We start from the raw sequence: 26,348 nt of genomic DNA, 5'->3' as shown, positions 1-26,348 counted from the left end.
TATGTTCTGCTGTCACTTGGTGAGTAGATTTTTTATCTGTCCAATTAAATAATTGTATCAATAATTTATTGTTTTAGAAGTTATATTGTGCTAGATAGGTTGGAGGATCTGAATAAAACATCTTCATTGCCATTTATTAACAGTAGGAGTATGCTCTCATTCTGTGACTACACCTACAGGTCGGTCCATTGGTGATATGATATTGCTAAATTTCTCTTTCCATTGAATTTACAATGGAACACTTTATGTGGCTCTGTCTTCTGCGGCATCCAGATAACAAGCTTGTCCCGTGCCATACAGATTGGTATGTCTGTAGATCATATACTTTTCATCTAATGCCTTTATTTTCTTATAGTTTCACTTTTCACTCTGTCTGTACTGTTTAGGGGGTGCAAAAATCTCACCTGTGCGCTGTTTGTTCTGGCTGTCTCTGAAATAACTGTCAGGTGTAGTTGGTACTTTTCTGGTTCATATTCTAACTCTTCTGTTTATTATAATTTCTTGTACATTTTAGGTTCCAATCTCCTAAATAAACATATTTCCTTTTCCTACTGCCTTTTTTCATCAAGCATTTATCCATCTGATTGACTGTCTCTCTAGTTTTTCAGGTGCATCTGCAGTATGAAGTACTGATCTTTTCTGCAGGGAGGGAGGGGAGGGGGGGGAGGAGGGGAGAGGAGGAGGAGGAGGAGCGGGGTTGCTATCCTGCACAAGGCAGTGGTTCTTCGTGGTTTGGTTTGCCTTTACTGTCAGTTCTGTTGTGTACTGGATGTTCCCGCTCTGCTGGCACTGCATGACCACTCAGGCATTAGTAGAATAATGATTATCATATCATTGTTATCTAGCTTGCCTCCATGATGATCCTAGTGGCAAGAATGCCACAATTTCTCTACCATCATCAGTTTGTCATCTCTTCTATCAACAATCATGTCATACTTTAATTAAGCCCTTCTTCAACTAATATCATGTATTAGGATGTTGATATTTGATGCAACCTTGCATATGGAGCACTATGAGCAAGTCTTAATTCTCTGTTTCCTACAAGCACACACAGCATTACAATCTTTGAAACAATAGAGTTTGTGTTGAAAAGTTTCTGCATAGGTTGTTTGGCTGTTGTGATGGGAATAGCCTGTGCATTGATAGCTTCCAGTTCCATAGATTGAGACCCATTTAGTGTCCATCTAACAACTGGACTTGCAGAAATGTCATCCAGAAGTACTGTTGATGAATCTTGCTCAATAGGAGGAACTGCAAACAACTTGAAATCATTTTTCATAAAAGTTTTGTGAAAACAATGAACCACATTTTTTTCATTGAGTGCAATTGAACAGAGGAGATCTGCTTGCAATTCTGCAATGCAGTTTTTTCATCAGAAACATCCACAAGTAGTGTGATGATGTTTTAAAACTTTTGTAGCCATTTGTACTTCTTCGTGTTTCTCCAGAACATTTGCAAATTTTATGTACCTCTACCTAAAAACTGCAGACATAGAGATGCACCAGCTGAAGGTATATGGAAACCAACAAACAAAAACAAAATTTTTGTCTGGGGATAATACAGTAAGAATTACTAACTACAACTACACAGAGTGATGAGCAAGAAAAGATAGGCCAGCATTATAGCTCTGAATTTATTAGATCACATCCACTCATAATTGAATTATAATTTATTCTCAGCATCCCCATCCCTTTTTTCCATTCTTTTACAATCTGAATTTATGATATGAACATAATATCACTGGGGATTGACATACTGACCCTGAAGCAAATGAATTGAAGTTATTAGTTGATTCTATATTCATAATTGTTTTTATTTATCAATTCAGAAGTAAACAAAATCTTTCATTTGTGCTTTCGGAGTGGAAAGATTGGATGTCCAAGTGCTGTTCTTTTATTTGGCTCCTTCCGTGTTGTGTGCCCACTTTCCCCCTTCCCACAACCCTCTCTTTCTTGCCTCTAATCACCAGTGATTCAGTATGGTGTCCATCTTAAATGACTTTTGTTTATGTTCTCTCAGAATGATGTATGATGTATACAAGGGTGCAATTTGAAGTGGGTTTATTTCTTTTACTGAAAATGAACAATGACTTCTTGTAACTTGAACAAATGAAAATTGATCTGGGAAATAAATCAAAATTGGTACTTTAAATAATTTGGGAAATAAAAGGAGGAAGAAGGTAATCAATGAACTGTCAGTTAGTTTTACAACATGTCCCTTCAGTGTAAGAACACATACATTTATTTGTCTTCGAAAGTCAGCATTAATCAGCAGTTGTATTTGTATTTCATAATGTTCTGTGCAACATTTAGAGCGAATCTGGTGTGAGAGAAATAGAGGAAAGAGAAATAACTTGTCAAAGTTATCACCATTAAAATGTAGCCAATTTAAATTTATTGTGCTATTACTTATTTAAATGATTATTTTTGTCATTCATAGAAAAAAGGTTAACCTTTCATATTTCCTCAGTGGAGGGAAAAGGGTCATTGGACTAGGAGCACTAACTCATTTAGACAACAAATGGGGCAAGAAAGTGGGTGTAGTTTTCTTGTGTAAATCATCTAAGAGTTTAGTGTGTTAGACAGAAAACCTGTGGAAATATTAGTTCATGGTTGCAGACTGGTATTTAGGCCCATCTTTCATGATTATGAATGTAGTGACTATAACTACACCATCTTATTCAATTAGCATAGGCTTCTTTTGAGAGTTTACTTTATGTGACAATGTGAAAGGGCACCATCAGTACAAGGAAACTACACAAAGAATGAAGATTGATAATAAATAAACTGTCCTAAAATATTTCCAAAAATGTATATAAATAAAAGGACTTTTTGATAGAGACATGCTCAGGCTAAACCATTGGTCCTAGAACCACGAAATTTACGGTGTACTTTCCGGATATAGTGTAAGCACCAATTAACAGTTTTTCTCTAAACGCACAAATGTGGGACATCACCTATCCAATTAGGATTTTAGACTGTCATTTGCTATGCACATTGCATCGTGACCCATGCTGGAACTTAAAAGTGTCTTTAGAAAATGTCGCAACACCAAAGCCACTGGGCTTCTCACATCATAGGATCATAATTTGAAGCTAACACTTTGGGTGGGCACTACTGTGATGTTGATGAAAAATGAGAACATTAAACCCATCAACACCCTGCAATGGCACTTGGGAGCAAGTTCTAATTTTACATTGCAATATAGTCCAGACTACTGTTTTAACAAGATCTGCTCAAGGGTGAACAGTGTTCGTGTTGCTGCAAATTCTGTTGATCTCCAGTGATCTCTCATTTAATTTCAATGGACTATAGTTTCGTTTCAAAGTGTACTTCACAATCAAATGAACATTCACATTCACCGGAGTAGGTTTGTATTTCCTCATCCCACAGTCTGGCTATTTTGATGCCACCCACTAAAATTGGAATGAACAATGTTTACAAAGAAGTGTCATGCTTTTTACAACATACGAAGTGATGCTTATCTAAATGTATGAGGGTAAGTCAATTATTATCTGCAAAGTTATAAAATTTTATTGTTATCAAATAGCAAACTTACAAGAACATAATTTTTCAACATAGTCTCCTTACGTTTCACCGCACTTGGTCCATCATTGTACAAGCTTCCTGATGCCCTCATAAAAGAAGATTCTTGGTTGAGCTGTGAGCCAGAAGTGCACCACTTCTTTCACTGCTTCATTTGAGGCAAATCAGCAGCACCTTAATGCCCATTTGAGTGGACCAAATAAGTGATAGTCAGAAGGGGCAAGATTGGGACTATATGGAGGATGATCCTGTACTTCAAATTTGATTTTCTGGAGTGTTTCAGCAGTGTGGGCAGCAGTATGAGGACAGGAATTGTCGTGCAACAACACAACACCTTTTGACAGCAATCCTTAGCATTTGCTTCGAATTGCAGGCTTTAGCCTGGCAGAAAGCATCTCACTGCATGATGTAACTGTTTATTGTTGTGACCCTTTACCCATAATGTTCCAGTACTGGACCTTGTGCGTCCCAAAAAACTGTAAGCATCAGTTTTGCTGCAGACACCTGGGTCTTGAACTTTTTCTTCCATGGTGAATTTGGATGTTTCCATTCCATACTCTGTCGTTTACTCTCCGGATTGTAATGATAGATCCATGTTTCATCACCAGTAATGATCCTGTCTAAGAAGTTGTCCCCTTCATTACCATATTGATTCAAATGTTTTTTACAGATGTCCAAGTGCATTTGTTTATGCAGCTGTGTGAGTTGTTTTAGGACCCATCTTGCACAAACTTTATCAAACTAAGTCTGTTGCGGATGATTTCGAAGGCAGAACCATGACTATTTTGCAGACAATTTGCCACTTCGTCAATAGTTAATCGTCTGGCTAAGAGAATCATTTCATGTGAACGCTCTATGGTTTCTTCATTTGTGGCGGGAAACGATCATCCGGCTTCTTCATCATGCATAACACTTGTGCAACCATTTCGGAATTTTTCAATAAATTCATAGACACTCTGTTGTGGAAAAACACTGTTCCCGAAATGTTTCTCTTCTTTGGTGCAAATAGATAGTGGAGCAGCCATGATTAACAGCATGGCAGCGATAACGAAACTCACCTAACAACTTGAAAATAGCAAAGATATAATAACAAATAAACAAAGCATGCGTCATCAACGTAGAACAACAGTACTACCAAAATAAACAAAAATATAACTAAATTGCAGATAATAATTGACTTACCCTCGCATGTGCCACTTATGCTCCAGTGTCACTTCCAGCACTTTTAATCTGATGAAACTAACTAATCTATTCGATTCCACCATAGCTATAGTAACCTCTGTCTACTTCCAGCATCATATTGTCATCACCTTCACTTTGTCATAAACTATGCTTCTGTCAATTTTTGTCATGGTTGAGCTTATAAATATGTGAATACTGTGTTTATGCAATGTGTGACATGTACCAAGATAGTTCTTTAATGTTTGGTCTTGTGTGTTGTACACAAATTTACAATAGTACGGAGAGGAGTATCTTTAAATTCTATACAAAGCATCAAATATACCTGGTGAAATTATCAACATTTAATTTGTGTGTGTGTGTGTGTGTGTGTGTGTGTGTGTGTGTGTGTGTGTGAGAGAGAGAGAGAGAGAGAGAGAGAGAGAGAGAGAGAGAGAGAGCATCTTTAGGGATGCACAGTGGTTTCTACTCTATAAGTAATTTATGTATTTATTTCCTAGAAATTCATACAAAAACATTATTTTTAGGTCTGTTTAAATTTCAGACTGAACTGATTCGGGGTCTAGTACAGCTGGCTGTTGAGAAACTGCACAATGAGCTGCCTTCTCTCCAACAGGATGATGCTCTTTTCTCTCACTTGGTAGATGAAGCACTAGGTTTTGATCGAGAACTACGGGATAGTTTCAATTACCCACCAAAGCAGCCTGGTGTCATACGTGTTCTGACACAAGCCCAAGTGTTTGTTAATTGGATTAACATGGAAAAGAAATGTAAGACATTGTCTCACATATATACTATTTAAATTAGTAAATTTCAGGAAAATACCAGTTTTCATTTGTACACTATGTCTACAATTATAGATAATTAATGTTTTAAAACTTTACGTAATTATATATTTGTATCTATTATAATTTTGTTTTTTGCTGCCATGGGTTAGCATCATTGAAATGAGGGTTATAACATGAGAAGGAATCTTTTCCAGCTATCAAGAGAATAACCATCCTTAAACTAGTGTGTGTTTCAGAAATGCAGTAATCTCATTACTGATTGCCCATATATATGATATGTATGGCATATTATACTGCTTTCTGTGATGTGTGCAGTGTGTGTGACATAATGTGGACACCTCCAACGATGTGCAAGAAATTCAAAGTACCAAAATGCTGTGTTCGAAGGTGGTAATGTAGTAAAGTCTTAGTAAAGTGCCAAAGTGTTAATGTGCATAATTTTTGAAAACTGCTGAGATATTGAAACTTTTTCTTTTCTTTTTTTTCATCAAACATTGATTGAGAAATGTCTTTATAAGCATTAGGTACCATAAGTATATGCCAACTAGCTCAGCAGATGACGAAGAAATTGAAGAAATGTATGATCAAATAAAAGAAATTATGCAGATAGTGAAGAGAGACGAAAATTTAATAGTCATGGGTGACTGGAATTCGAGTATAGGAAAAGGGAGAGAAGGAAACTTAGTAGGTGAATATGGATTGGGGCTAAGAAATGAAAGAGGAAGCTGCCTGGTAGAATTTTGCACAGAGCACAACTTAATCATAGCTAACACTTGGTTTAAGAATCATGAAAGAAGGTTGTATACATGGAAGAACCCTGGAGATACTAAAAGGTATCAGATAGATTATATAATGGTAAGACAGAGATTTAGGAACCAGGTTTTAAATTGTAAGACATTTCCAGGGGCAGATGTGGACTCTGACCACAATCTATTGGTTATGAACTGTAGATTAAAACTGAAGAAACTGCAAAAATGTGGGAATTTAAGGAGATGGGACCTGGATAAACCGAAAGAACCAGAGGTTGTACAGAGTTTCAGGGAGAGCATAAGGGAACAATTGACAGGAATTGGGGAAAGAAATACAGTAGAAGAAGAATGGGTAGCTTTGAGGGATGAAGTAGTGAAGACGGCAGAGGATCAAGTAGATAAAAAGACGAGGGCTAGTAGAAATCCTTGGGTAACAGAAGAGATACTGAATTTAATTGTTGAAAGGAGAAAATATAAAAAAGCAGTAAATGAAGCAGGCAAAAAGGAATTCAAACGTCTCAAAAATGAGATCGACAGGAAGTGCAAAATGGCTAAGCAGGGATGGCTAGAGGACAAATGTAAGGATGTAGAGGCTTATCTCACTAGGGGTAATATAGATACTGTCTACAGGAAAATTAAAGAGACCTTTGGAGAAGCAAAGAAGGGAAAGCAGAAAGGTGGAAGGAGTATATAGAGGGTCTATACAAGGGCGATGTACTTGAGGACAATATTATGGAAATGGAAGAGGATGTAGATGAAGATGAAATGGGAGATACGATACTGTGTGAAGAGTTTGACAGAGCACTGAAAGACCTGAGTCGAAACAAGGCCCCCAGAGTAGACAACATTCCATTGGAACTACTGACGGCCTTGGGAGAGCCAGTCCTGACAAAACTCTACCATCTGGTGAGCAAGATGTATGAAACAGGCGAAATACCCTCAGACTTCAAGAAGAATATAATAATTCCAATCCCAAAGAAAGCAGGTGTTGACAGATGTGAAAATTACAGAACAATCAGTTTAATAAGCCACTACTGCAAAATACTAACACGAATTCTTTACAGACAAATGGAAAAACTAGTAGAAGCCGACCTCGGCGAAGATCAGTTTGGATTCCGTAGAAATACTGGAACACATTAGTCAGACAAACAGTACACTACATAAATAATAAAATAATGCAATCAAACATATAGCCAAGAATGTGTCAAGACTATCTGTGCTTTGACTTTGTACACCAACAGATCTTGTGGAGCTTATAGGGTAATCATGGGTGTAGCAACATATCAGTTTGTCCCTAGTTTAACAGAATCTCTTACCAGAGTTATCATCAAAAGCAAATACCCAAAAGCAACACTCATAACATTTTTATTTGTTTATAGACAGTCTTCAGTTTATCTTAGCCAACATACAGGATATGTTTAGTTTTTTTGAGTACTGTATTATTGATAGCTATAGTGACAAAAAGTACATATAAGTGAAGCCCTGTTGTAATAAAAAAAATCTCCTTTTTATTTATGATGCAATATCCATATGGTGCTATTGTGGCATATTATAACTTCCAATTTCAGCAGTTTTTGTCCAATCTTGTTCAGTTTTCAGTCCCAAGAAATTTATGATCTCTAGATAGAATCAGTTTCTTTTTTAAAAAAAAAAAATTATTGAGATTGTGAACTACTGCATTATGCCTTAAGCATTAAATTATGCGTTTCATTTTGATAGACATGCTTATATTTTACAGTCTACTTTGGCTCTGTGAAGAGTTGTTTGTTTTAATGACACAGATGTTATGAAAAATTTAACAGATGCAGTAGAAAAGATGGATGCTATGCTGAGCTCAGAAACTGCTTGGCAGCCATTAACAACAGCAGATGTTGACGAATTGCGTATTACTGAAGTTGGTGAAAGCTTCTTGACACTGCTACTCACCATTACAGAACGATATAGCTGTCTTCCTCAACCTGGACACAGGTATGTTGTATAAACTGTGTACTAATTTTTCTGTGCTGCATAATTCTCTCTGTTTCTTGAAATCAGTCACCTGCCTTTTATTTTGAGTTTAGAAATAAATGTCAACATGTTTCTGAATGCCTCTTAGTCTCATAGGATTTATAGAGAGCACTGGGCAGATAATATTTTAAACAAAGACTCATGTTTGAGGAGGTAATGCTTCTGTGCTATACGCATAAGAATAATTTTGTGTGATTCCTGTATTTATTACATTTTGAACCGACTAAGTAATTGATATAAATCTCCAGTGCTAACCACTGTAGTAGTAGTAGTAGTAGTTGTAGTAGAAGAGGAAGAGGTATTAAGAGCATAATGTGATATGTGAATACTGTACTTTTGCGTGTACATTCTCTTAAGTATTGTTTTCAGGGGAAAAAAACCTTGACTCGACAGTGGAGTGTATACTGTAACGAAATTATAGAGCTGTGTGGTGGACCAGGAGTCAAACATGAACTGTTGTTATTAGCAGACAGTGAATGCACTTTATTGATTGAACTAATGTGGTGTGTGTTGTGTATTGGCTTGGAACTTCAGTCTTCCACTGTCTCTCTTCTGCCCTCCAGACTCCACAGAGACTTCCCCGCAGTCATTACTGGATTAAAACTCCTGAGAAAAAGACTGTGACGGGGAATGGCTTAGTATTAGCCGAATAGCTGTAGGAGGAGGAGGAGGGGGAGGAGTAGAGGGTGGGTGACTCATGCTTGGATAGTTTTAATTGAATTGATGATTTGGCAAATAATTGGTTTGCATGATGATTAACAAAACAGTAAATTACAACCAATGCCTTTCAAGTAATTATTAAGTCCTTTTCTGCAAATAGTCTCTTTCTTACCTTTGAAAAAAAAAAAAAATGCAATATACAGTCACGAGCTAGGAAGTGGGAGGGAAAACTTATAAAATTTTTCCTGTGCTTGTGGGAGAAGCATCTTAATCAGATGCAACATTTTCTACACTTTCAGATTCAGCAATATTTACATTTTGAATCATTAGAAGAAGTCAAAGGCAAACTTATCAATAAATTAACATATTTTGACTGTTTTCATGTACTAATGTTATGTGGGGTAATATTCACCGCTTTACCTCAGAGGATGTCTCCAGCACTTCGAGACGAAATATCAGGGGAGAGTTTTATAGATCGACCACAGCCCGGAAGTTTTAAGTGAATCACATTTATTTTGGTGTAGTAGACTATGTGCCAAATATCCATAGGACTGTTGGCTGCTATTTATAAATAATATTTAGTCTTTATTTATTTTCCCTGTACATACAAACAAACTGTTTCCAAAAGTTTGAAGCTGAAGTGGCCTGTTGTTAACTGTAGAAAGATCACCTCGAGCATAAATTTCATCCACCAGCCTTGCAGCATATGACCAGGGTCTTGCAGTTGGCTGCAGATGTAGATAATATGAATTGTGATCAGGGGAAGATCACACATCCGCATATTGACCTTTCAGAGCTGCACTCACACTCGCATCCCGTTCAGTTGGTTGGTTGATTTGGGGGATGGGACCAAACAGCAAGGTCATTAGATTAGGGAAGGAAGGGGAAGGAAGTTGGCCTGTTCCCTTTCAAAGGAACCATCCCAGCATTTGCTTGAAGTGATTTAGGGAAATCACGGAAAACCTAAATCAGGATAGTTGGATCTGGGTTTGAACTGTTGTTCTCTTGAATGCATGTCCAGTGTGTTAACCTCTGTGCCACCTTGCTCAGTCCCTGTTTCCCTCTTTAGTATGCATGACATACCGCAGGGGGAGTCACTACCAAAAACAAGCTCTTATTTTTGGCAGATTCCATTTTTCTCTTCCATCTCTTCAGGCAATGCCTCTAGATGGCATCCACTAGCAACTGTGTCCTTTGCAAGAAACTTTTCCTAGATCATAGACGTTTTCATGCAAGCCATATTCCATGTATTTTGTGCAGGGCTCCATCTTCATCCTCTCCATGTCACACAATGCTGTGTCACTTGTGAGATAATACAGTACCACAGATAGCTTAGAAGTTCTGCACTGGAGGTAGCTCCAAGCATCTCATCACAACACACAGTGACACATTTCTCTAGTTTCAGCCTTCTTTCCAAGTGTAGCAGGACTGCTATCTAGAGCAGAGTAGTTGTAAACAGTTACATGCAATGTCATATCTAACATTGACAGTAGTTGTGGGTTGGCACCTGATGTCCAGCTCATCAGGATACAGATGATGTTCCTTGAAAAGAGTTTGATTTTGATACAGTTGATGCAGTTTAAGTGTTTACACAGGGTATAAACCATAAAATATAAGCCAACAGGTATACCCAAAACTTGCACCACAGATATTGCAGAAATAGAAAGTGCTATTGATATGCCATTTTTGCAGGTTGGATTGGTGGTCAAGGACTCATATTGTTTGCCAATAAATGGATTGTAATAATACTTAGAAAGTGTGTTTTTTGTGCAAACATACACATTCTTTAAAAATGGAGCAATGGCTATTGGCATTAACAAACTAAAACTAAGATAAATTAGAATGTCAGTAGTGCTTGTTGCAGGATTCTAGTCTGAGTTGTTTATGGGATATTGTATTTTGAAAACTTTGTACACCAACACTTGTTTGTGTAATTGCTAGGTATGATGTTGTTATGTTTGATTACAGCGTGCTTACATGTTCCTTAAGTGCATTGCAACTTGCTAGTCAGATGGTGTGTGGCAGTTCAAGCATTAGGTCTTGAGTGGACGATGGAATTTACCAATGCAAAAAATGTCGATATGTTCATCAGGCGTAGTTTGCATGTCCTGGTAGATAGCGTCTTTCAGCTTTCTGGCTTTCCCCACAGAAAAAGTCTGAAAGCGTCAAATCCAGGGAACAAGCCGGCCAAGGTACAGGTTCTTTGTACCCAGTCCAACAATTTGTAAACAATTTGTGGAGACATGCTGTAGTACTTTGTGCGCTATAGACTGGACAGCCATCATGTTGGTACCATGAGTTCCCCCTGGTCTGCAGAGTTACATCTTACAGCATCCATAGAAGATGGCCTGTCAAGAGGCTGGATTCTTGCGCACGTTCAGTGTTCAGTATTTTGCCTGACTCATGCCCCTTCCTTGTGCAGTTGTGTGGAAGCTAAGCTATGGATCAACCTCAACAATAGCGAAAACGTCAATTTCATCCTATTCTCTCATCTCTTGTTTCCTTTCGTTACATTGTCTAGGTGTTACGCTACTGCTTTCGTGTAACTAGTTGAACAGGTTGATAAATTACTGCTGAGATGGTTGACATCTATCGGAATATCTTGACGCATACACCACACATGAATGCACTACATTCTTCCTGCAATCTCCAGGTATCGCACTAGTGTCGAAATGGGAAATTTTCAAAATATGATATCTCGTAAATGCCTCACACTAGAATCCTGAAACAAACACCACTGACTTTCTAATTTACCCTACTTTTATTTTGTTATTGTCAATAGGCATTCTCCACTTGAAGAAGTGTATGTCTGCATAAAAGATACACTTTCTAACTATTATTACAATCTGTTTATTGTGTAACAATACGAGCTCTTGACTACCAATCCAGTCTGTGAAAACCGCACATCAATAGCACTTTTCATTTTTGCAATATTTGCAGTGCAAGTTTTAGGTGATTCACCCCACCCTGTATAATATGTGATGTTTGTTTATAATCATATTGTCAGCACCTCTTGAAAGAATTAGATATATTTGCTACTTGTTTACAATGCATCTGTTTCTTATGAAATTTAATGCAAATAATCCACCGCTATTCAAAATCAATAGTAAAGACTGAATACTTGAGAAAAGAAGACTTATGTAGGACGTTACAAAAAGGTATGGCCAAACTTTCAGGAAACATTCCTCACACACAAAGAAAGAAAATATGTTATGTTTACATGTGTCTGGAACACTTACTTTCCATGTTAGAGCTCATTTTATTACTTCTCTTCAAATCACATTAATCATGGAATGGAAACACACAGCAACAGAACATACCAGCATGACTTCAAACACTTTGTTACAGGAAATGTTCAAAATGTCCTCCGTTAGCGAGGATACATGCATCCACCCTCCGTCGCATGGAATCCCTGTTGTGCTGATGCAGCCCTGGAGAATGGCGTATTGTATCACAGCTGTCCACAATATGAGCACGAAGAGTCTCTACATTGGTACCGGGCTTGCGTAGACAAGAGCTTTCAAATGTCCCCATAAATGACAGTCAAGAGGGTTTAGGGAAGGAGAGCGTGGATGCCATGGAATTAGTCCGCCTCTACCAATCCATCGGCCACCGAATCTGTTGTTGAGAGACGTACGAACACTTGGACTGAAATGTGCAGGAGCTCCATCATGCATGAACCACATGTTGTGTCGTACTTGTAAAGGCACATGTTCTAGCAGCACAGGAAGAGTATCCCATATGAAATCATGATAATGTGCTCCATTGAGCGTAGGTGGAAGAACATGGGGCCCAATCAAGACATCACCAACAATGCCTGCCCAAACGTTCACAGAAAATCTGTGTTAATGACGTGATTGCACAATTGCGTGTGGATTCTTGTCAGCCCACACATGTTGATTGTGAAAATTTACAATTTGATCACGTTGGAATGAAGCCTCATCCGTAAAGAGAACATTTGCACTGAAATGAGGATTGACACATTGTTGGATGAACCATTCGCAGAAATGTACCGGTGGAGGCCAATCAGCTGCTGATAGTGCCTGCACACGCTGTAAATGGTATGGAAAGAACTGGTTCTCCCATAGCACTCTCCATACAGTGACGTGGTCAATGTTACCTTGTGCAGCAGCAAGTTTTCTGATGCTGACATTAGGGTTATCGTCAACTGCATGAAGAATTGCCTCGTCCATTGCAGGTGTCCTCATCGTCTTAGGTCTTCCCCAGTCGCGAGTCATAGGCTGGAATGTTCCGTGCTCCCTAAGACGCCGATCAATTGCTTCGAACGTCTTCCTTTCGGGACACCTTCGTTCTGGAAATCTGTCTCGATACAAACGTACCGCCCCATGGTTATTGCCCCGTGCTAATCCATACATCAAATGGGCATCTGCCAACTCCGTATTTGTAAACATTGCACTGACTGCAAAACCACGTTCGTGATGAACACTAACCTGTTGATGCTATGTACTGATGTGCTTGATGCTAGTGCTGTAGAGCAATGAGTCGCATGTCAACACAAGCACCGAAGTCAACATTACCTTCCTTCAATTGGGCCAACTGCCGGTGAATTGAGGAAGTACAGTACATACTCACGAAACTAAAATGAGCTATAACATGGAAATTAAGCATTTCCAGACACATGTCCACATAACATCTTTTCTTTATTTGTGTGTGAGGAATGTTTCCTGAAAGTTTGGCTGTACCTTTTTGTAACACCCTGTAGGACATTTGGCAAATACAGTAAAACATCAGAATAACGGATATCCCTGGGGAAAATAAAAATGTTCACTTTTAAGAAGTGTCCGCTATTCAGAAAAGGATAAAAATAGAGTATACAATATGGTTCATACAATGTGCTGTAGATAGAAAAGTATACTGTGCAACTGTGTACTGAGTAAGTACTGATTAGGGAATATAAACCAATTAGGACTAAAATAGTCATTAATAATAAAGCAATAGAGCAGGCTTACAAAATAGTTTATCTCGAATGTGATGTTACTTATCCATTAAACGATAAAGTGAGTAGAAAACTACAGACAGTACAGTATGTATGTGGAACAATCGGATGGTATATTAAAAGTAGCAAAAGAGATGCATTGTAAGTGTATAAAGTCATATCAGTACCAACATTGTTACATGGATGTGAAAGTTGGACACTTACTAAACACCACATCAGAAGGGTATAAAGTGTAGAGATGAGATCTCTGAATGCAGTAGATAGTCACAGTTATCGAAGAGGTAGAGAAATGAAGATTTCAAGACAGAAGTAAACATATTTAATCTGATTGGAGTTGTAGTGAAGTAGAGGATCTACCAGAAAGCATCTGTAACAATGATGCAAGAAATTAGAACACCAAAGTTACTACTGAATGATAAGCCACAAAACAAGGAAGAAAGTATTTGACTGGTCACCAACCCTGGTTGTAAGGCTGGTTCTATTATCAGTAGCTGGAAGAAATGCAGTGTTACATTTTACTGCCTATTGACACTGCTCCTATCTTACTGTTCTGGACTTACCGTGCACCAGAAGAATATAGTAGCTGTGGTTGCATGTCCTAGTACTCAGAATTAGCCAAAGTACAGGGTGGCTATAATTAAAGTTTGAGTTTCAAAATGCTGTAAAAGTAGAACTGCTGCTCAGAACTACATCAAATTTGAATGGAATATTATCAAAGGGTGTGGAAAATGTTGTATAATAAAAAAAATTACACAACGTTTTCCTGCTAGATGGAGCTATAAATGTCATAACATAGATGGATTCAGCTACAAATGACAGATGAATCAAAATGTGACAGCTATGGCATGAGTTGCATATTAAACTGACCATATTGTGCAATTTGCATGACTGCACAAGTCTGGCATTCAACATTTGTGGCACTGTTAGTTAGGTAAGCCCATCCACTATGGCTAGGTCGTACCACACCAGGTGGAAAAAATCGGTTTTTAATTGTCCAGAGTCCAAAACACCACATAAAAAGCAACAGTGAAATCAGTTTTTAATTGTCATGACACTGGTGCAAGCCTTCCAATATGCTGCCCACCATTTTCTGCCACGAGTTGAATCAAGAAACAGCATATCCCACAAAATATCGGAGTTTTTGGGGGGTCACGTTCCAAATGCATTGTGCAATGCATGCCTTCAGTCCAGCTATGTTTATAATCGGAGCACTGGACACAGCATCTCTCAGATAAACACACAGCTGGAGGTCACAGGGATTAAGATCAGTTTGTCTGGACGACCAGGATGTAGGGAAATGACCACCGATAATTCTAGCATTTCCAAAATGCCTCTGCAGCAGTTCTTCACTGGCTGTGCATTGTGAAGAGGACTGCCATCTTGCATAAAAGTGATCCTACCCACACATCCACACTGCTAAAGGGTTGGAATGATGTTGGTTGCTGTGCAAGTGAGACTAACAGTGTTTACCAGTACAGGTAACAGACCGCACAGGACTCATCTCCTCAAAAAAATATGGCCCTGCAATAAATGCAACCCACATCACATAGTTACCTTTGCAGAATGAACTAAAATGGAAATTAGCATTTGGCGTCTGGGGGTAGGTCCAGCCACCTTGGTGCAGGTCTTATTACATTCAATGCCACATTGGGAGACCTGCGCGGCGGATGAGGATGAAATGATGATGAAGACAGCACAACACCCAATCCCTGAGCGGCGAAATTCCTCGACCCAGCGGGGAATCAAACCCGGGCCCATAGGACGGCAATCCATCACACTAACCACTGGGCTATAAGGGCAGACTGCAGAATGAAGTGACACCAGTTGATATGAGACTGGCCCTCCAATTCTATATATTAACATGCCCTTGGAAATAGAAAAAGGATTCACCTCTCCAGAAAATGTTCCATGGTCATTCCTGTCCACTTCCGTGCAAGCAAAAAATTCTAGAGTAAATGTTTGTCTTACTGGCAAGCGAGCATGAAGCAACTCCTGAACATGGGTAATTTTGTAAAGATATCAATGCAGGTTGTTTCATAGAAGTTTATGCACTGTGCATACAGGTGTGCCCAAAGTTTGGTCAATTCCCAGTGCAGTGCATGTTTGCATGCCATCATTGCAGTGCATGTCTGCACGCCATCGCTTTCTCCTCCTCCAATGTTGTGGTTCTTCCACTGACATAGGATCAGTTGTTTTCCTCCCTCTGCAACGCTGCACTTCAAAAGAACCAGCCTTTTTGAATTTGATAACTCTTTCTCCAGGCCCTTGGCAGATGTTGGACCTACACCCTTTTTCAGATGCTTGATTGTCTGGAACTTCTGCAGAGCTACTGGTTCACAGTCACCATTCATGTGAAAGAGTGTTAACAGCAGTACACGAGCCTGCATTGAGACAGTCATGCCAAGTGTGTCACATGCAAACTGAAGAACAGCTGTGTACTCTATCTTCTATGTTGCAAATTCTGCCACTCACAGCTCCATCTAGTGGTAAACTTTTAGTTAAGTTTTTTTGGTTGCATAATGTATCCCCATCCTCTAATAAAATTCCATTCAAATTTTATGTCTTTATGCAGTGGTTCATTTTAGAGTGTTTGTAATTGGAACTATAATCACCTTGTAGACACAGTAACCTTCTTACTATTAGGGTTCAGGTTATCCACTTGTGGATAGTTCGGCAGTTTTGGAAAACAAATTTAAAAAAAGGAAGCCTCAAATATTATTTTATAGTTAGAAGGAATATTCACTTTTAGAATACCCTTTTCTTGTTGTGAAGACATAGCTGACCAAAATATCTGCAAATATTTAAATAGTGATGCTAATGAACTGGGATTTGAACAACTAAATTATGCAGATATAGTGAACAAAATGTGTCACAAATTTTGTTTTACTGTACTGGTGTTTTGTCTGTCTTTCAAATGAGAACTGGATCAGAAAAAAAGTTAATGGAAAACAGAAGGGGAAGTCAGGTGATTATTTCCCAAAAGTGAACTGAAAGCAAGTAATGCAAAGTACAGAGTGTTTCTAATGTACTTTTGTAAATAAATGGTAAGTTCTGGCAAGAAAATTGTAAGTAATGCATGAGCTGTTAAATGTGACATGAAGCTTGTTTTGTAAACACAATAAATAGCAGTTTGAGGTAGAAAATGAGTATTATCTGTGTTTTTTTTCATTATCTATTCAGTTGTGACTCTGTATCAGCCTAACAGAGATCATCACAACGAGTTGCAGGCAGTCAAGTCTAGTACAAAGGTTACTGAAATGAGAGCTCATGCCACCGCTGGTAAAAAGAAGAGAATGGGGAAATATAGCCTAAAGTGGAGTGCATCTGCATGCAATTCTGGCTCTCAGTCTTAGACACTCAACTATCGAGAAATTATGGGAAGTATGATCAGTATGAAAAATGAGTGCAAAAGTTTTTTCTGGGTAATGGTGGAGTCTGTAGCTGCAACAGGCTCCAGCAGTTTGCTGTGCTCACACATCTATAGGTGGAAGGCCTGGGATGGCATATTGTGTAGGCATGACATTGGCAACTTCTTTCACTGACTTCTAGTTTTCTTGTCCCTCTGTTTGTCATGATTGTGACTCATATAGTCCGCTTGACCCTTTGTCATGTACTTTTCTGTTTTATACTTTTTAACAAGTAACAATGTATCCAAAATGAATATAGTACAGCCCTGGTAATTCGAGCCCCTGCATTTTGGGTATGTAGTTTGAGCTGGTTTTAAGTAATCTACAGTGAAAACCTGTTTTCATGCATTTTCTGCATGGCCATTTTACATACTTTTGAATGTATTACATTTTGAACATTCTTTTGATTTTCCATGTACAGTGCAGGTAAAACTATTATGTACTGTAGTTGGGTGTAGTAACATCCGTACTGTAGTGAATCCACCATTTTCATGTTAATTTTAATGTGTTGTACATATGTACAGTGTACTGTACATATGTAACTATGTGTGTCATAAAGTTTTAATTCATATGCTACAATGATGATGAGCTGTGAAAGAACATGTTACCACATGATTGAATACACAGGTGGCAACCTTCTATGAAGAAGGCATACAAAAACTTATGCCTCGTTATGACAAGTGCCTACAAAATTCCGGAAGCTATGTAGAAAAGTAGTTTAACAGTTGTAAATTTTTTTACAATAAATATTTTTTCTGTATCTGTACATGTTTGTTTTATATAACCAAATGGAACGTACTTTGTGCGCATACCTCGTAGATAGCAAAAGTATTTTCTGTAGCTGCAGCTGCTAAAGTGCAAAGAAATTACTCCAGTGGAATTAGGACAATCTAGTTGGTTGTGCTAGATTAAGTTCACTAGTAATTTCATAGACAGCACACTGTCCAATACACTGAAATAATTGTACCTACCTCTTCAGCTATGCCAAACTAAAAAATGTTATATGTTGTAGAAATAATGCTATTGTATTGTCACTCTTTATAATTATTAATATTGGTGAAGGCTAAATGAAAGGGTACATTTTATGAATTATGTTTTGTTCACACATTTCAGGTTACAATTTCTGGAGCTGCAGTTGGAGTTGCTGGATGACTTCCGTGTCAGATTGCTTCAGTTACTTAATGAAGAACGACTTGAAGATCCACTCACCTCTCGTTTACCTACTATTCTGAATACTATTGCCTACATTTGTTCTGTACTTCAGGAATGGTCTCAGCTAACAGTTTGTATATATTATTATGCTAGACATGATACTAAATATACTGAGAATAGTATTTTTGTAATAATGCTGTGTGACTTTATGGTTTCAGGGATTCCCACAAACTCTCTTCTTAGAAAGTTTGAATTCCACTCTGTGTGGAGTACCTTTTCTTACAACATCCTCATTGAAAATATTTAAAAGATTTGTTGTATATATTCATTAGATTGGTCAGCATACAGCACAACATTAAACAGATAGGTGGACTGCCATCAATTAGTCTGTCACTAGCATTTTTGCATTGCAGTAGAGGTTTCACTCTCTCTGCTGATGTTATGGGGTTATTTTGCTGAAGTATGTACTTATTCTGCATAGTACAACTCACCTAGAGCAGTATATGGAGTAAATAATTAACTTTTAGAATGAGTGTAGCACTCTGTGGTGGAGTGTGCAGTGTTATAGTACTTCGTAATGGTTGAAGTTGTGAGCTCAACAGAGGCTTGAACCAGAACCTCTGACAATGATTACAGAATTGCTGGCATGAGAAAGTATGTGTAAGTGGGTGGGCAAGACTTGAGAACAAATAAGGTGTGGTTCTCAATACAAATACACCAGAAAATACATCCGATGAGATAAGTGTGTGCCCCATGGAATCATAAGAAAAGAGCTGAACACCTATGTGCTTGTCCCCCACAGCCGGAAAGTTAATTGATGCATTATGCAATTTTCCTTTTTGATATTATTTTCATGTTGTAAGTACAAATGGAGACTAAAATTAATGTTGTAAAAATTAATTAACTAATTCCCACACAGCTGTAAAATGGGAATGATCCTTACTGCAACTACTAATAGTTTTCAAATATTTAAAATAAGGCTCACTGCTCTGTGTCTTGTCTTTCTTCCATTTCATTAATAAAAGTTACTTTAGTCATTAAAAAAATCAACTTCAGTATAATTTATGTAACTAAATGAAAACTGTATTTTACATCACAGAAACTCGCATTCAGCATTTTTATGGAAGTATAAGATTTTTTTGATTTAGTTACTTTTGGTGTGATTATTATCAAGATCTTGACTAGCTGCTACATTTTTACCACACTGATTTTATGTCACATACACTTCATGCAAGGAGTGAAACAGCTCATGCCCATAATTAAAAAGTGCTTTTAATAAATAATTTAAATTTAAATCACATAGTCAACCAGAACTGCAGTTTTTGTTCAGCTGAAAAAAATATAAAAGCAATAAGATAAAGGAAAATGGCTATGAATGTGCTGAAGGAAGCAGTACAATTCCTCAAGGTGGCCAGTTTTGATGTCATTCAGTTTCATTCCTACTTTCCAGACTACTCAGAAGCTCTCCAGCCTATCTTGTCAAGGTAGAGCCCCAAGAAGTGAGGATAACACGGGAAACACCTTAGCCACAGTCTGTGAGTCTTTAACAGGGTCTGGTCCCTTTTTGATACACCCAATTTTACTGTGTCAACCAGTTTTATAAAGTTGCATGGTCTGCCACAGAATAATATATTCATTCTGGAGGAAGATCGAACATTACACAGAAATAATCATCTTTGTGGTGTGTATCAAACAGCCAACAAATAGCAGTGAAAATAGTAAAAATGTTTCAGCAAGTACACTATGTGATCAAAAGTATCAGGACACCTGGCTGAAAATGACATACAAGTTCATGGCACCCTCCATTGGTAATACTGGAATTCAATAGGGTGTTGGCCCACCCTTAGCCTTGATGACAGCTTCCACTCTCACAGGCTTATGTTCAATCAGGTGCTGGAAGGTTTCTTGGGGAATGGCAGCCCATTCTTCACAGAGTGCTGCTCTGAGGAGAGGTATTGAAGACGGATGGTGAGGCCTGGCACGAAGATGGTGTTCCAAAACATCTCAAAGGTGTTCTACAGCAATTAGGCCAGCCCATTGCTCTTCAACAGTGGGAATCAATAAGATCAGTGTAACCCCATACTGTGATAGTTCCATGCAAAATAACAAGGTGCAAGCCCTCCTCCATGAAAAACATGACCACACCATAACACCACCGTCTCCGAATTTTACTGTTGGCACTACACACGCTGGCAGGTGAAATTCACCAGGTATTTGCAATACCCACACCCTGCTCAGATTGACACATTGTGTACTGTGATTTGTCACTCCACACCATGTTTTTCCATTGTTCAGTCGTCCAATGTTTACACTCCTGACGCCAAGCAAGGCATCCTGTGCCATTTACCGATGTGATGTGTGGCTTATGAGCAGTCACTTGACCATGAAATCCAAGTTTTCTCACTTGCCGCCTAACTGTCATAGTATCTGCAGTGGATCCTGATGCAGTTTGGAATTCTTTTCTGATGGCCTGGATAGATGTCTGCCTATTACACATTGCGACCCCCTTTAACTGTCGGGGACTCTTGTCAGTCAACAGACAAGGCCAGCCTGTCTGCTTTTGTGCTGTACGTGTCCTTTCACATTTCCATTTCAATATCACATCGAAAAAAGTGAACCTAGGGATGTTTAGGAGTGTGGAAATCTTGCGTACAGACATAGGACACAAGTGACACCCAATTACCTGACGACGTTCGAAGTTCATGAGTTCCACGGAGTACACCGTTCTGCTCTCTCGCAAAGTCTGATGACTACTGAGGTTGCTGATATGGAGTACCTGGCAGTAGGTGGCAGCACAATGCACCTAACATGAAAAACGTTTGTTTTTTTTTGGGGGGGGGGGGGGGGGGTATGGATATTTTTGATCTCATAGTGTATTTTTAGTGTTTTACATGAAATAAATTAATGGAAGTGTACTAACAGAGTAAGTTTGTATAAATGTCAGTGTAAGCTTTTGTTGCAGACTCAATTTCAGTTGCTTGAAAATACCCCTGAGCAATGAACAGTCTCAACTTATGGTTAGTAAAAGTCAAGTACAGCCTATGTCACTCAACTCAGGAATGGGTTTCCAGGCTTGCTGTAGTCTTTCATTCATCGTGGCATTAGGATAGGAAGGGTGGTAAGCACATTGTCCCAGTTGCCTTTTCCAGGCTTGCTGCAGTCTTTCATTCATCGTGGCATTAGGATAGGAAGGGTGGTAAGCACATTGTCCCGGCTGCCTTTTACCCACATGAAAGATGCCTGGTATTCTCTTTTATGATAGGTTGAGTAGACATGTGCCCATCCTGGACGGACTGAAATGAGGAAAAATACTGACACTGAGATTGAACCTGAGACCTTCAGGACTCGAATCTAATACTCTACCCACTAGACTACCACCACCGCTCTTATGGTTAGAGCAAGAGTTAAAAGCATCAGTGCCAGCCTGTCCAGCGAGTTTGTTGCAAGAGTAAAGAAAACTCAGTACACATCTCTGCGACAGTTGAATTAAACTTCAGGTTGAATTAAGTGGGACAGTGGGAAGCCATAGAATGACATGGTGGAATGTCATATTTGAAATTCCTTAAGTGTCCAAAATACTATATTCAGTTACTGAGACCCTTATTCTCATACATAGCTCCCATCATTGCTGTTATGTTGTTGTTCTAATGAATGTTTCTTTTTTATATGCCAACTTGCCATAAACAGATATCTGAGAATGAGTAAATAGGTAACACATCTACAATGTGGGGTGTAAAACAATTTTTGAGGGACCTAACCACATCTAAAATTGGCAACTTGAGGTATACTGATCAGTGGAATTTGAAATGGTTTGGTCATCTTGTAACATAGAATTTTCATTTAGTTTGATTTGATGTCTAGGAGACATGTCAAAAAAATTAAGTGAAATGCAGATATTTATATTATTTTATATATATATTTCTGAGATACTGCTCCAAAAACACATACTACACTTTCCAGTATATGGAAATAATGTGTAGAACTACCTTGTTGAAACTGGGAAGCTGTCCTCAATGAATTCTTCAGTAGAATAATAATACATTACCATCAGGAGAGTAAATTGTAATCTTTTCAGTGAAACAAGCTCCATGCTAAATATATTATTATCACTTATTTTATAGTAAATATTTAACCCCATATGCCCTGGTGTTTGGGCATAGAGCCTCAAATGGTGTGTCAGGAATTAAAAACTCTGCAGTTATGACTAAACCAGAAAGAGGTTAGTATATGCTGATTTTTATGTAAGAATAACACCACCTCATGAACTGAGTGGTTATAATTAAATTTTCTGTACTTTAGTCAGTGTAGACAGAAAACTATTTACCATGTGGGTTCAGACTGTGCAGCGCAGGATTTGCATTTTTAATAGTGTTAGTGTCATAACTTGCCATCCATTAGGATCCAGTACTGGTAAGGCTTTTTAGGGATCAAACACAAACATCAGTGTGCATTACGGTTTGCAGACTGTCAACATGGGGTGTGCACAAAGTGAACAGGGCTTTACTCATAAAGCTGTTGTAGCAAAACAACAGCAATAGTTCTGCTGCTCTTTGGGAGTATCAGTGCATTAAAGGAACACAGAGAGGTCATCTATCTGCACAAGAACTGAAGAACATGATTTGCAAGTTCAAATTAACTGTTGGTTTGGGAACTGCTCATGGGAGAGGCTGACAGCCAATAGACCACAAATTGTTGAAGAAATAATGGTAGCCATGGCTAAGAGTGCTGGACACTAATGTGCAATCTTCAAGCAGTGCACAAACTGTGCCATGACAGCTGAATGTTCCATGGGGCATCATTCAAAAAGTGCTTCGAAAAATTGTGGAATGGTATCTGTAGTGTGGTTCCAGGCTGTTTTGGATGCTAATGGTCATCACTTTGAGTAACATTTGTAACCTGGAACATAAACATGTTACACAATTAACAAATGTTATTCCTCTCAGGTGGAAATTAAAATGTGTTTCTTACAATGGTTTATTCATTATTTACACATCCTTACAAATGTTTCCACAAAATTTCATTCTCCAATGATCACTTGTTATTCATAGGGGTTCTCTCAAGTAGTGAAAGTTTAATTATAACCATCCTATAAGTAAAGGGAGGGAATAGATAGTACTTTACAATTTCTTGACAGTGGTCAGCAGGATACCCATTGTTTAACAGCACACGTTCCTAATTATTTTCTTTTGTAATACTGGCTTGTGATGTTTGCTGAACTACCCCATAATGAATAACTAATTGAAAGTAGCAGTGACAGACTATCTTTCTGCATTTGTGGCATCTGCTAAAATACACAATGCGAATGCTAAGTGGTCAAATTTATCTGCTATATAGTCAATGTGTACCTTCCAGTTTAAATTTTTATCAAGATTGAGGCCAAAAAACTTCACATGGTTTACGTCTGTGATATCCTGTTCATTGCAAGTTATCTTTATTTCATCGCGTTGTAATGATTTTGATTTTACTGATGTTTATTAGTGGTCCAAGTGAATGGAACAAAGATTCAAGTTTTTCTAAGGTATTTCTGACACTTCCTAGAATTCTTTCAGGCATGTCATTTTCAATTATAACTGATGTATCTTCAGCAAATAAAACTGTAGTAACCAAGTAATACATGAGACCAGTCCAAGTAACATAAATATGGCTGTATTCTTGAAGCACTGAACAATAACGGAAAACAGACTCTCATGGATCCCCACGTAACAAGACACAGTACACTGATGTAAACAGTATCCTGGAAGGACATACAAGAGACTCAGTCAGCACTGGATTGTCCATATTTGAGCATGGGCTATTGGTGGATGGCACAGCAGAGGCTGTGCCACGTGCACACTTCCTACTGGATTCCTCTAGTGGCCAGCCTTTGCTGATACAGTTGGTGAGTGATTCGAGTGTGCACACACGGCAACCCATACTCGACACACTCACATGTACTAGTAGCAGGATACAACAAAACTGAATGAATATCAATAGCAAGTGGAAGGCTGTTTATATAGAAAAGGAACAGCTAAGGACCTAATATCAAACCTTTTGGGACTCCTTGGGAAATTGTTTTCCAGTTGGAGGAGTAATTGCATGAACTTGAAGTTACAATTACTCGTTGTTTCCTTTCTCTTAAGTAAGAGTTAAACCATTGTAAAGCAGTGTCCCTATTTCCTTATATCTGTAGTTTGTGGAGAAGTAAGGAGCGGTACACTGAATCAAATGCTTTTGTCGGATCACAAAATATTCCTGTGACGTTTTTACCCTTAGCTTACATTGAGCTTATTTTTTGAGTAAACTTGTTGATGGCATTTACAGTTCTTTATCCCTGTTGGTACTGCAATTGGTTTTAAAAATTATGTTATCTATAGTAAGAAATTTTTGAATTTGTTTTGCTGCAATCTTTTTAAACACTAGAGGAAACCAGCAGAAGAGAGATAGGTCATTAATTCCCTCATGTATCCACTGATCCATTTTTGAATAATGGTTTTATCTCAGCACATTTCAGTACATTCCTGCTCAAAAAATTGGTTTATAATAACTGGCAGTGGTAGTGAAATTATATTACATGCAGTCTTGATTACAGAAGTGGGTATTTCATCCCACCCAAATGAGGTTTTGTTTTTAAAAGACACTGTTTGGTTATCTACAGTCATTTAGGCGACTTTCTAAATTGTTTAAAAGATGTGTTCTGGTTGTTTTCCAGGCTTGTGAAATTTGCTTTGTCTTGATAGGGTGCCATATTTACATCTGGTCTTGCTACATTTAAGGAGGACTCATTGGAACCATTTGACATATGAACAGGATTCTGTGTTTCACTCAAAGTTTCTTCCCTACTGCTGCTACAGATGGAGTTTTTGCCCTTGTGGATTAAAACAGCTCTGTCATTGGCAGTACTTGTAGTTTCATTAGCATAAACTGGAAACTACTTGCTGTGGAATATATATATGCAAACTTTGGCTTGACAGTTACCACACATCATGGCTTTGCATAGAATGCATCCCTTCATGCATTGAACCGGAGTTCAACACTGAAATTGCTTGGAGCTTTGTATTACTAGACTGGAAGCAAGTTAACACAGTTTACTATGAGAGTTTGAGAGACAGAAATAAATAAGGACATAGTCTTAGTAATCACTAATTATCAGCATTAATACAGTAATCATGTGTTTAGGCGGAAATTGAACAGGTAATGTAACAAACTGGCAGTGTTAGATCATGTTTCCCTATGAGCTATTTGGACCAAAACTGAACCAGGTTGTATTCAGCTCAATGATGGTATGATTTGTCGTAGGATATTGGTTCACTTGAAATATATGAGTATACTGTGGGTTGCCTAACTTTCAGGCAACTGCCTTTTACTTCCCACCTAATAAATGTTGTTTCTGTGTTGGATGAGTGCTTACCATAGGCAATTACAAGGAGGGAATACTTGCTTCCACCCCCCCCCCTTTCCCAAATTCACCCTCCCCCACCCCTCCTGAAATCTGGGGCACAGAAATTTTATTCGTTACAGAAATATCATACATCATGGATAACTATGAATTAATATAATAAGTATTTAACATACTGTAATAAATTTTTTGTGTCTACTATAATGTTTAGGTTTTGTGGCATGACACATCTCAAAACTAACCAACTTACACTGCACAGCCAAAGCAATTGGCACACCTGCCTAATATTGTGTAGGGCCCACACGAGCACACAGAAGTGCCGCAACATGACTTGGCATGGACTCAACTAACATTTGGAGTAGCGCTGGAGGGAATTGACACCATGAATCCTGCAGAGCTGCCCATAAGTCTGTAAGAGGACAAGGGGGTGGAGGTCTCTTCTGAGGAGCTCATTGCAAGGCATCCCAGATGTGCTCAATAATGTATGGCAAATTAGGTGGCCAGCAGAAGTGTTTAATCTCAGAAAAGT

General features: G+C 38.3%; 1 protein-coding gene across 1 annotated transcript in view; it reads left to right on the top strand.

Annotated features, from left to right (window-relative positions):
* The window catches only part of LOC126330686 (RAD50-interacting protein 1), a 128,758-nt gene that overhangs the window by 81,632 nt on the left and 20,778 nt on the right, over positions 1-26,348 (top strand). Inside the window, exons 6-8 of the mRNA XM_049996386.1 lie at positions 5,269-5,494; positions 8,064-8,229; positions 18,406-18,574. Of these exons, the coding sequence (XP_049852343.1) occupies positions 5,269-5,494; positions 8,064-8,229; positions 18,406-18,574 (561 nt within the window). The remainder of the gene's footprint in view (positions 1-5,268; positions 5,495-8,063; positions 8,230-18,405; positions 18,575-26,348) is intronic.

This window comes from Schistocerca gregaria, chromosome 2, assembly GCF_023897955.1.
Source record: "Schistocerca gregaria isolate iqSchGreg1 chromosome 2, iqSchGreg1.2, whole genome shotgun sequence".
NCBI classification, from domain to species: domain Eukaryota; kingdom Metazoa; phylum Arthropoda; class Insecta; order Orthoptera; family Acrididae; genus Schistocerca; species Schistocerca gregaria.
This window is presented reverse-complemented; position numbering and strand designations above follow the sequence as displayed.